The 12,166-nt window shown below is 42.9% G+C and overlaps 1 protein-coding gene across 3 annotated transcripts in view; it reads right to left on the bottom strand.

Moving 5' to 3' along the window:
* Positions 1-5,316: 5,316 nt before the first annotated feature.
* The window catches only part of hivep3a (HIVEP zinc finger 3a), a 42,364-nt gene continuing 35,514 nt past the window's right edge, over positions 5,317-12,166 (bottom strand). For all 3 annotated transcript variants that reach the window (XM_069175826.1, XM_069175825.1, XM_069175823.1), the window contains 2 exons: positions 8,359-8,933; positions 5,317-6,624 (listed from right to left, as the gene is read on the bottom strand). In XM_069175826.1, the coding sequence (XP_069031927.1) occupies positions 6,115-6,624; positions 8,359-8,933 (1,085 nt within the window). In that variant the 3' untranslated portion in view covers positions 5,317-6,114. The remainder of the gene's footprint in view (positions 6,625-8,358; positions 8,934-12,166) is intronic.

Below are 12,166 nucleotides of genomic sequence, written 5' to 3' on the forward strand. Positions count from 1 at the left end.
AAGAGCCCGAGGACATTACGTCCATGCACCGAATATGGGAAACTTCACCCCAGTCATGTCGATCAAACCAGACAAACCCACAACCAGACAACTTCTTAAGGGCTGATGTATTTAATCATTTTCACCAGAAAACCAATCAGAAGGAGAGAATCTAGTGAATGATGCCATCATGCCTTCTGGAAAGAAATGATCCAATTTATATTCCAAGAGAAAAGGTGAATGGGAGTCTATGGAGCCAGAGGTTGTTTGTAGCAAGCTCCTAGTGGCGCTCACAGGTATTGCACTTTAAGGCATTTCTGTTTTCACACCTGGAGGCGGCGTTCCTTTCTACATGGTGAAGTCTATGCCGGTAGAGGATGTGGACAGTTTGTCTGGGACGTGTAACTTCAGCCTCCGTCTTTCAGCTTAACATTATGTATGCTATGAACAAATGTTCAGCACTGTTCTAGCAGGGTGTCGTTTGAAAAGACAGCCAGGTTGAAACATTAAAAAGTGAGCAGGAGAAAGCGTTTGTTATTAATATTATTATATATTATTATTATTAGCTACAGCTAATAAGAGGTCAGCTTTTGTCTTCCGTTGTTTCAAAAGGCTTCACGAAGCAAATGTGGCATGTTTAGTGTCCCTTTACAAACATGTACGTCAACGTCTGTATTGTATGTCTGAGTGGTGAATGTCTCTCAGAAGACAGTTGGCCGTGTAAAGCACGGGTGGAGATAATGAACAGAACCAGTGTTATCTGGAACACCTGCTTTACCTGCTCTGACGAGGCAACATGTCTGCTGTTCGTTTATTTGAGGTTCCAAATTGCAAGTGCGTAATCTGATTCACCCTCAACGATCCTTCAACGTAACAGAAAGTATTGTCCAAATCTACATTACTTTTGAATGATCCCATGATGCACTGCAATGTATTGTACAGACACCATAATGATTGTTGGGGCAACTCCACGGCTGACAGTAAGCTGACCATGATTAGCATCGTTCCCAAATCTGAATTGACTGCTCACTGTTGAACGTGGTTATGAGGCGAGCATTGAAGGAGCGAACAAACAGCTGATTTCAGACACAACTTTGATGTAAAGAACAGAAGAAAATATCTGCAAAGCCGCCATCGCCTCCAGTTACATCCCAATAAAATGAATACTGACTCGATAGATCGAGTTCATTTAAAAATAACTGCAAAGTTGATCTGTATCTGGTTTGTCTTCAAAGCATCATGAAAGCAACTACTTTAGGTTTTGTAAACGACGGCTGGCTTGCCAACTTCTTGTCTTTCCGTTGTGCTGATTTGTGCGAGCAGAAAGAGGACAAGACTCTACAAAAGGTTTAGTTAACTTTGTTCATGACGACACCAGCAGGACGGACTCATCTTTGGCTTTTCATTTACATCGGGACCGAGGCAGCTTTCAAACTGTACATTAAAATGAAGAGATTAAACAGAAGACAGGAAAAAGTTGACAATAAAGATATCTTTAAAATAAACCTCAAGCATAAATGAAATGTAATAAAACAGTGAGAGTTTAAATGCAGCCACGACCTTCAGCTGATTCACATCATATTCAAATGGAAACAGGAAACAATATTATTGCCAGATGCACATTTTGGAGATAATGAAGATGATTCATCAGTCGGACACCTTGTCTCCGAGTTTGAAGCAATGTTGCAAGAGAAGTAATTGAAGTTTGAGTTGAACATGAGTTAAAGAAGTAAAATGCCCAGTTTAAATTTAAATGACATCTACAGAAATCATGTTCATCCAATTGTTTTATTTTTTTCACATGTACAAACAGCACATTGCCATAATTATAACTTAAACAAAAAACTTTGGCAAAAACCAGCAAATGGAGGACGTGTGCACGTTGTGGTCCCATTAAATAGAAGTGTGAAGATGTGTTGTTGCCCGTCAGACTTTCAGTCTCAGGAATTTCCCGTTCACTGATGTTTGTTTAATTTTGCACAAAGAAATTTGAATTGTTTCTCATAAGGAGTCATTGTTTTGATCTGATATTCCAGGAGGAGTTTTTCCTTCTTTGGAAATACATCATAACATAATTTTGTAGACCGGTGACTAAAGTTTTGTTAAATCATAACACCTTTAGTTTAGTAAAAGTCAATATTGTTACAAGATCTCTTTCATACTGTTGTCAAGTCAGGTTTGCTTGTTGTGCCACTGCATTTGCATTTCTCCACAGATTTCTAACATTTATTTATCATTTTATTGAACTACTTTTGCTGTTATTGCCATCAGATTTACTTATTAAACCCATTTATTCTTATTTATTCAACATTTAGCTCTTTCAGCAATTCATCTGTTACTTTTACCATTTATCTCTTACTTTTAGACATCTATTACTGTCAGCTAACTATTTATTATTTTTAGCTCACTAATTATAACCAATAAACCCATAACTATTGACATTCTCTGCTTTTTTCCTGCATAATTTTTTTTTATACACCCTAAATCCTCTCAGCATAATTGTTTTTGATCAAAACTTGTTTTGCTAATCTGTCCATGTACCCCATAAAACATGACTCACAGTTTAAGGCTTTGTTATTACTGTTGCTCAGCAGCTCCTGGCATTTCAGGGTAATCTATTTGTAGATTTCATAATAAAAGGAGGAATAATCACAAAACAACTGAATCATGGTGTTAGATAAAAACAGTTTAAAAAAAAACAAAACACTTCTGTTATCTGAACTTTTCATGACTCTGGACTTTCAAAGTAAAACTGTTCAAATACACATTAAATGAAACCATTTAGGGTCTCCCCTCTTGGTTTCAGCTCGTGGCCCAGTGCCTCCACTGGGATGATGTCATCCCTTTCAGCAGGCAGCATGAGGCAGAGCAGAGTTTCTACTGCCACCCAGTGGTTACATATGGTACCTGCAGTGTCTGGGAACAAAGACGAGCTGCCTGCTGATGACAACAGAGAACAGGAATATCAATTTCAAGTACAACAAAATGACAAAAAAAGAAATTAAAAAAAATGAGCTGGTCATAATGTAGATATGAACAAAATGAGTTTCCATTCAGAGCGGTGGAGTTTCAACATGATGCACAGCCTTGCTGCAGCCACAGGGAGGCGCCACATTCATCAGCAGAGTGTGCAGTTTAAGAAAAGCCACATTAGACTCTGTAGTACTCTTATCTCACTGGTGTGTTGCATGTTTAAGTTCTTAGAAGCATCAGAACAAAACAATATATGGTTTTATATCTAGGTCCATGTAAATGTGCCCTCACAGCAACTACAGTTCAAAAAAATTCAACAGCAACAATTTCAAAAACAGTGAATTTATTACAGCAGATAATCCATGTTTCTCATGTAGAAAGTAGTTCCATCTTTGCTCTGTGGGTTATAATGTCGCCAGGCCGCAGGTTGTATTTATGACATTATGTTCAAATCTTTAGAGTGACTTCAAGTTTGGAGAACAAGAACAGTAAAGCCAACATTGTTTCAGAATGTCAGCAGTGTCCCTCAGGTCTGAGAATAACAATAGGAAGTTGGTTTGCGTTGCTGTTCATTTTAATATCAGTGACTACTTTGACTCGTGCTGTTGGAGTGCTATGACTCGCTCTGAAGCCCGACCGGTACACTTCATACAGGTACTGGAGAGTTGTTGGAGGCAAGCTGTTGTTCAGGCCACACCAGTGAAGGGAGGTTAACATGGTAAGGCTTGGTAAATCAACTTTGTAATTCAGCTACTAATACAAAGAGTGCAAAAAAGAGAAGTCCAAGGAAAGAGCGAGAACAGTGAGGAAGGCCAGCTTTAAGCTCTTCCTCAGGTGAACACATGGTCACCAACCGAGGGGCAGCAAACAGGAAGCCTGGCAAGCAAAGCAAAAGAACGGCACACAAACCGGCACAGCACCTACAGCAGCGAAGAACCAACGTACCACAAACACTCGAGAGAAGTGTGGACAACACCAGACCGGAGGGAAACATGAACGATCCGATGGGCCCGGGTCAAAAGAACAGGTGGAAGATTTATGCTGCTGCGTCGTCTTGTCAAGATCACTGGAGTTAACAGGTAAAAGACATAATCCTGATAACCATGATGGTACGCTGATGTGATCGGACTGAAAGGTTGGAGTCACCTTTACTCACTAAAATATTATTGCTGCTGCTGGAGACTTTTTCCTCTGACGTAATTGTCAAACTCATTACATGGACCTGAGGAGAGGAGTTCATCAGGGATAGATCTGCTGGGTTTATCACCGACGTAACAAGTGACCCAACAGCCTCCAAGTGATGGAAACCGGTTTAGATCGGCTCTTTGCCACATTTTTCATTTAACGGTTTTCTGGGTTTTCATTTCTTCAGTTTTATTTATAGAAAGATAAACTGAAAATCTTTCTACAGTCATGACCAGAGACAGATTAACCTCCTCAGGCAACCTGGTATCACTGCAAAACGTGAAATAGACACGCATTGGCCTGTCAAGGGGTGAAAGTTACTCGTTTTCCTGTAGTGGACGAAAAGGAAACCTACTGCATGTGTGTAGCCATGTGACTTACAGGGAAATTAAACTTCTAGTTGAGGTTTCTAAATACGCACGTTTGGGGTTAGGAAATAAAAACAAGTCAACAAAATGTTGTTGCCTCCTGCATTCGACTCTCAACAACCTGCACGGCAGTCTGTGATTATACAGAAAATGTCCTTCGTTGCCTCTGTTGCAGGACCTTGGTCACATGATAAGTTTTACGCTTTCAAAACATGTAACGTTAACGGTGCAATGCCGCTGAGGGCCACTAAAGCTTGGCTCCAATAATGCTCTGACTTCTCATGAAATACAGTCAATACATTTTGTGCACGTCATTATGGTGTCAAAGTGACACCTTCTTAGTTTTCTGGCGCTCCATCTGAAAAAAAACTCTGCAAAAAGTTCATAATTAGACCTCCAAAAGCGGTATCTTTGGGGGCGTGCTTGTTTGATTGACAGGCCTGTATAGGTGTAGGTGGGCGGGGCATAGTGTCCTCCAGATCGAATCAGATTCGCTGCTTGCTTTGATCCAGCTCGTCCAAATATGGTCACTTCTGGTTTCAAAAGGGCAAGATGGCGACGGCCGAGGTGCCGAACTCGAGGCTTCAGATCGGCAGTTCAGAAACCAACGTGTGATGTCACTGTGGGTTGACTTCAATCTCAGAAGTGTGACCTTACCCTTTAACTATGAAACATACAACGCATTCTTGATACTTACTCGTAGGGTTTTCTTCCTTTTCATGCCGTCAATGATTTCCATTCATTTATCATTCAGTGTTATATTATCTTCCACTGGTAGAAATGAGAGAATAATAACAGACTCAAGAACAACACCTGTTGCACAGTTTTAATATAAATCTGTAAAAATGAGAAGTTTAATGGTAAACATGAAAATGACGGAGTGATTGTATCATTTAGAAAAGCAACACAAAAATACACGTATCTGTTTATGAAAAAAAGTGTACCGTAGCTACCGTGTACGTGAAACAGGTTTCCACTGGATATCAAATCAGCTGTCAGTGCACTCCAAATGTCTGGATCTCAGGCTTCTCTTCCTGAAGGTCTTAGAAAAAGGAGCTGATCATAACCCTGCTTCTTCAACACAAAGACGACAACAACAAAAATCTGACAAATGATAATAATCATCATCATCATCATCATCATCTTCATCTTCATCATCATCATCATCATCACAGCCTTTAAGCATGACATTTCAAACCACAATCTCGACATAAAATTGCACTTCAAAATACTGGTTGGGGTGAATAAATATTTGTGGTACCTTTCTATATCCATTTTGATAATACAGTACAGTAACACAGCAATAGTATAGTAGAGCTGTCACCGGGGTTAATAGGGAAACTGATTAAAACTTTGTCTATTTTCATTCCAGCTGCTTTTGCATATAGTACAGAATTTGCATAATAGCACATAAATAAATTAACACCGATGACATCGAACAAGAGGGTAAAAAAGATTTACAAAACATACTGCATATCTAACATAGCGTCTATATATATTATTTATATAAGTACAGCGTCATTCAGAAGCGATGCTCAAGTGCTCTTGCCTTTTAGTCGTGGACTGGTCGTCAGTCTTGTTGCACTGTCCCTTTAGGCTCCGCCTCCTATCAGAGTTGCGTGTGGGAGGGAGGAGCCTTTTTTTGGCCTGCTGTGTTCTCGGGGTGAACGCGCCTCTCCGTAACAGGTGCGTCTGTGCTCACCTCCGGGTGTCTCGTCTCTGTCCCGGGACTCGGCGGTCGCTGGATGCCGAAGCACCCCGGACTCTTCCCGTGTGTCGGCCCGGACTCCTCGGCGTGCGGCGGGCTGGCTCGGCTGCGGGGCGACGTCTCTTTCAGAGCGTCCCAGTGCAGCGGCAGCGCGAGCCTTCCCTTCGGAGCGTCGCTCGGCCTCCTGGGAGCCCCCGGCGTTGCCGTGTTAGCCGTCGCGCTGCTCACCAGGCTGTACAGAGGGATGAGGGACCGAGGCTGGATCATGTGCATCCCCCCGATCGAGATCAGGAGGCTCTGGGATCTGCCGGGCTGCTGGGAGTGCAGAGGGAGGTGGCTCAGGAGGTTGTGGGCTCCCCGAGGCCGCGCGGGATGAACGGTGTTGTGGGTCAGACCGACTTCATCCACCGACTGAAACAACAAGAGGAAGGGAAACTTGAATGGTTCTGCTGGGAAACTAGATCGTAGGAGACGACTCAGAAGGCCTCTTGAAATGTACCACACTGGAAGATGAAAAGAGGCATCGAGTACCAGTTTAATGACCGTTACCGTTCACGGTGGTCAATTGGAAAGACTCGAAGATTATTTCACTTTGATGCTCGAAAAATGTTTCGAAACTAAGTTCAGGACTTCGAGTTAGCAGCCATTAAGACATGAGCAGCAGGTAAGCACTTTCACAGGATCATGACAAATGTCTCATTTCCCTTCATTTCCCATGATCCCTTTAAACCAGTGTCAGTGTCTCAAACGGTGCACTTCCATCCTTACACTTCATTCACACCGTCAAGTATAGAAACAAGCAGCGCACTGCGAGTACCGGGACGGTTTATTCACAACAATCTATTCGTACATGTGACTATTGTCCTTATTTTTTCCCCCCTGGTTTTACGCGGCTGGTTGTGATGCGTTACTCCCGTCAGCAGGTGGCGGTGATGCACCTTAAAGCTGTTTGCTTTAAGTTCTGCGTGGAGCTCCGTGACAACGCAAGTACACAAACTCTGCAGGTAAAGCTGGCATATAAGTCAACCGAAGCTTTGCACAGTTATTAGACCGGAGCAGCAACGCACGATCCATCCGGTGAGCAATGATCGACGACCAGACAAAGTCAGTTTAACGTTGGACATGAAGCGAAGCTGAAGACATGCTTCCCTTCAGCTCCGACGAGGCTTTTAGAAAGTTCGATGACATTTGTTGAGCCCGAGTTTACGGCGCGAGTGAGTCCTTCTCTGTATGTGTGTGTGAGTGCAGGGTGGTGTTGGGGGGTTGAAAGGCCATTAACAGTCGAATAGTTCCAAGTGACCATCGAATAGTGTTTTTGCTTGAAATGCATGAATCAGGTATTTAGGTAAATAAAAATGACTCCCGTTACAAAATATCCAGAGTTTATAGATGTATGTCTGTGTGTGCAGATGTGAAAAACAACCCTGCAGAGAAGGTGAATTACCATGTGCTCCTCTGAGACCTATATTAGTGTGAGGAGGAAGTGGTGAAGTTACACCATAACATAACCACAAGTTTGGACTAGACGTGTTTTTTTTAATATACTTTATTAGGGTGAGCTGAGATATTCGCCCGTGTTGTTTTCGTCCACAACATGTGGTTCCAATCTTTGGTATTTAACGATCGACCTGCTTCTCGTTTTATCAGCGGCTGCCCAGGGAAAACATGTTGTGTCTATTTGGGAGCTCTCCTGCATTATTTTAAGGCCGGGAGCTGCCGGCTCGGTTTGACTGATAGAAAACAAGAGAGTTGCCTTTCCTTCCTTTTCCAATAAATGTACGACTTTAAAATAACCTCGTATGTACCAGCCTATCTATATTTGTTCTAGATGTTGACTTACAGATTTAACCGAGCCACACAAGATTGGCTTTGTGAGCCCTAAAAGCTGATGTATTTAAAACTGTTGGCTGAACTAACAGAGCTGGATCAACTCACAGGTGAGGGAAGACTGCGGTTTGAACAAAAGCCACGATTTGACCGGCAATAATAATACACACACCGAAAAACACAGCAACATTTGGAACAAGACAGAAACAATGGCCGGATCGGCTCGTACGAAGACGACCAAGTGAAACGCTGTAAACAAACGTTACGGCAGCGTGTTTTTTTTGGTTTTTTTTCCGAACAAAAGCTGAGGTGACTCACCAGTCTTGCTGCGGATAGTTGGTCCCTTGGATGAAGACAGGTTTGACACTGAGCCGTGGCGTCCGCCAGGGCGCCCGGGGGCCCGGCGGGGTCCGACCCCTGGGACTGGGCCGTTCTAGGAGAGAGGCCTCTGACTGGAGAGATCTGTCTCTGCGGGGTGGTGGAGACATGACAACTGGGCGGGGACAGGGGTGACGGAGGAGTGGGGGACCGGCGAGGCCGAAGCGATGGGCTGCGAGGTGGAGACGGCTCCCTCGGTGGAGTCGAGGATTGAGTGCTTGGAGAACGGGAGCCTCTGGAGGAACCCGATGCCGACGCGTCGAGGCGTCTGCGGGCGAACAGGGCCCTCCTGGTGCTGGCGGAGCTGCTCTGGGTGGAGTCCTTGGGGGGAAGCGGGAGGGATGAGCTGCATTCAGGTTTCACCAGCTGGCCTCCTGGACGAGCTCCGTCGCCTTCATCGTATCTGACACTCTTGTCTTTTACGACGTCTTCCTCGTGATCTCCTCCTGTCCCCAGATCAGAGTGCTCAGGATCTTTTTGTGGATCTGGGTGAACTGGTTGGTCTTCACAGACTCCTAAGACAGAAAAAAAAAAATATATATATATATATACACATGTATTTTAACACATTTACCTGAGACTTCTCTTCATTTCTCTTCCACCTATGAGCCAAAACATTGTAAACCTATTTCAGATGAAGCAAATAACAATTATCTGGTAAAAACAAGTCACATCAAGTCTGGGAAATACAAGATAGTCAGTGAACAGTCGGTTCTGGATGTGGTAGAAATGTAATGAAATGTAACGACCTGAGAGACTTTGACAAGGGGCCAAATTATTATGGCCAGATAACAAGCTCAGAGCCAGTCTGCCGTGGTGAGCACCTACTGACAAACCATGAGCCGGTGACCGATGTGCTGGAACGAGTTTCATCTACGGTGGGTCTCGGACTCGAACGGATCAGCTGTTCACATCCTGGTGCCTGATACCACAGGACAGGATGGAAGACTTTGTAAAGTCCAGGTCTGCGATGGTCAGATTGTTCTGGCTCGTCAGTGTACTCCACCAAGCATCTATTCTTTACATGAAACATGTCGGCTCCGAGTGTACTGGGCTGATACAGGCGAGTCATGGTTCTTAATCTGAGCTTCTGTTTGTACCATGTCAAGTCTGGTTTCTGGTACAAACAATAAAGATCAGTAGCCTGGCTCCATCGGACACGTTAAGGTTCGCTCAGCTGCTCTGACAGGCGGACCAACCAGCAGCCAGTGGGGTGACTAAATGTTTCTCAGTGTGGTTGAAGCGACGGTAGAGTCATGGTGCATATGGTGGACCGTGCTGGTTGGTTAAAGGCTGCTCCTGTAGTTTAATTAACCAGACCAGAGATCTACGTCTATTAGCAACAACTCAAAATGATCCCTTATGGAGAGTCGCCAGACGCATTTGTTCACAGTGAAGTTATGTCTAAAAGAACAGTGCTTTGATCTCAACTCTCCTAATGTGTCGTGAAACCTGGAGAACAGTGAGGATGTAAGTGGGCTGTTTTATGGTCAGTTCATAACAGCTGAGTAAGCTCTTCCTCTGAGTGTCAAAGCTTCGACATACAGAATCTTTCATCTTTAAACGTGTACGTCCAACATCTTGATAGGTTGCTGGCCAATGTTGACATTTCTCTCAAAACAAATGTGAAACAGTGACAAGTTATCTGTGTTGACAGAATCAGTGCACTCTTTAGGATGATCCATCAAGTTCAAGTCATTGAGGACGAAGGTTGACGTGACTACTTCCCTGCGTATAACCAACCAATCAAAGGGCTGCTTGTCATCTTCCAACCAATTATCAAATCCAAATAAACACAGTAACTACATTATGTGATTAAACTTCAGTTATTTTACATCTAAATAGTATGTTGCCACAAAAATGTGTAACTTTGTAAGTAAGAAACAAACAAACAGCCGGCTACGCTCTGACCCGTTACAGCTATCTGTTGGGATAACATGAGCTGGAGCTAACTTACTTCATTTTTCCTGTTTCTTGTATTTAATTTTGATGTACCAACATCCTTGTAACTTAGTTTGTCACACAGATCAAACGACGGAGCAGCTGAATCTAAAGATAATTAGGAAAACAGCTGATCAGCTGGTGGTGCTAATAGCAAACTAGCGATGTTAGCAGGGGAGCAGTGACGGCACACTGAACAAGCTCATTAGCTTCAACAGAGTGCTCGTGTGCAAAGAGAATAGAAATGATGAATCCACAGACTTAAGGAGCATTTACTGCAGGTTTTACATCCTAAATATCTCAGACACTTCAGCTCAGAGCCGTCAAACCTTTTTCTCAACTCTTCTGTGTCTGTAGTCTCTCTGCCTCTGTAGGGCTGATGTGAGATTAAAAAGACAACCAGTGGTTATCTTCAGTTATAAATGCCTCACAACTACTTACTGTGTGTTACAGCGGCTCACTGTGAGTGCTGATGCTAAAAAATGATCAGTACGGTGATGCAGGTTTTTAAGTATTTAATAATATTTGAATTCTTCACCAATGATCACCAAACCAGATGATTTCTGCTTTGTTATTTTGGAATCTAATTTATCCAAATCAATAAAGTATTTTCGCTTCAATAAAGACAATACAATACAAATGTTCTGAATCATACAATGTGCAATAACGAGCCCGTGTCGGTTCAAACTGAAACGTATGTAACGGTGTCAGTGACAAACTCTGATTGTGTGTTTTGAGAGGGAATTTTTCAGCACATATTCTGAACAGATAAGATCAGACATCATGATGATGTCATACGCTTATAAACACATAATAAAAACAAACACATTGTGATCCGCCGCCACGACGACGAGAAGGCTGCAGAAGAAAGTCTCTTATGTCGGTCCAGCTCTGTCAGTTCTTTGTATTCAAATTAAACAGGTCAGACATTTATTCAAATGGGGGCGTGAGGAGCAGATGTCACTCGACATGTGACACAATGAAACCTGGTGTCAACAGGAAGTTGAAAATACACATATGAAATGTGTTTGGTAGCACGTTTTAAAAACACCCAAGTGGAAAACACATGATGTTTGTATCCAGGCTTATCGATAAGGCAATATTAGCCAAAATGCTAACGTGCAATACATTTCAGGCAGGTGCAAACAGAGCTAACAGTAAGCTGACGTGGCAAAATATAAGAAAAAGATGGGAGCACAGGACATGTGGGCCGATCAGAGGTTGGACTTCAAGTTTTCTTCCTGTTTTTAGCATGAAATGTAGAAAATAATGGCACTGGTACTGTTTAAGTAGCATAAAAAACAACTTCAAGAAGATTTTATTTTGTCATATTGTAGTTTTCCACGACAGAAGCTTTCCATGATTCACCTTCTTTATCTTTGACTGCTCCTTCCTGCAGCCCCTCAGTTCATGTCCAGTCTGAAAAGAGCTGTTTAAGCTCCTGTCTCTTTAAGGCCCCTCCTCCCTAGAAGCCCACTTTGTTTAACCTGAAAGCTTGTGACCCCCGTATCATCATCTTATTGCTTTCAGAAAGGAAACTCGAAACCTGCCAAGATAATCTGTCGTTCTTAAATTGAAAATGAACTTCTAACATCCATCCGTACGTGTTTAAACCTCACTGACTGATTACAGCAAGTCAGTCTTTAATCAAGAGTTGTATATACACTATTTCTATATCCGCCCCCTGCTAATAGGTGTACATGTGAGAAATGACCTGACGTAGCCAGTCAAATATTATTGTGCTGTCACCAAATGAGTGTCAGTAGGTGGTGTCTCCCAACACCATCAGTCTGCGCTTCATGACGAC

Source organism: Embiotoca jacksoni, unplaced genomic scaffold, assembly GCF_022577435.1.
Source record: "Embiotoca jacksoni isolate LCO1_2020_lvr unplaced genomic scaffold, fEmbJac1.0.p SCAF_7, whole genome shotgun sequence".
Lineage (NCBI taxonomy): Eukaryota > Metazoa > Chordata > Actinopteri > Embiotocidae > Embiotoca > Embiotoca jacksoni.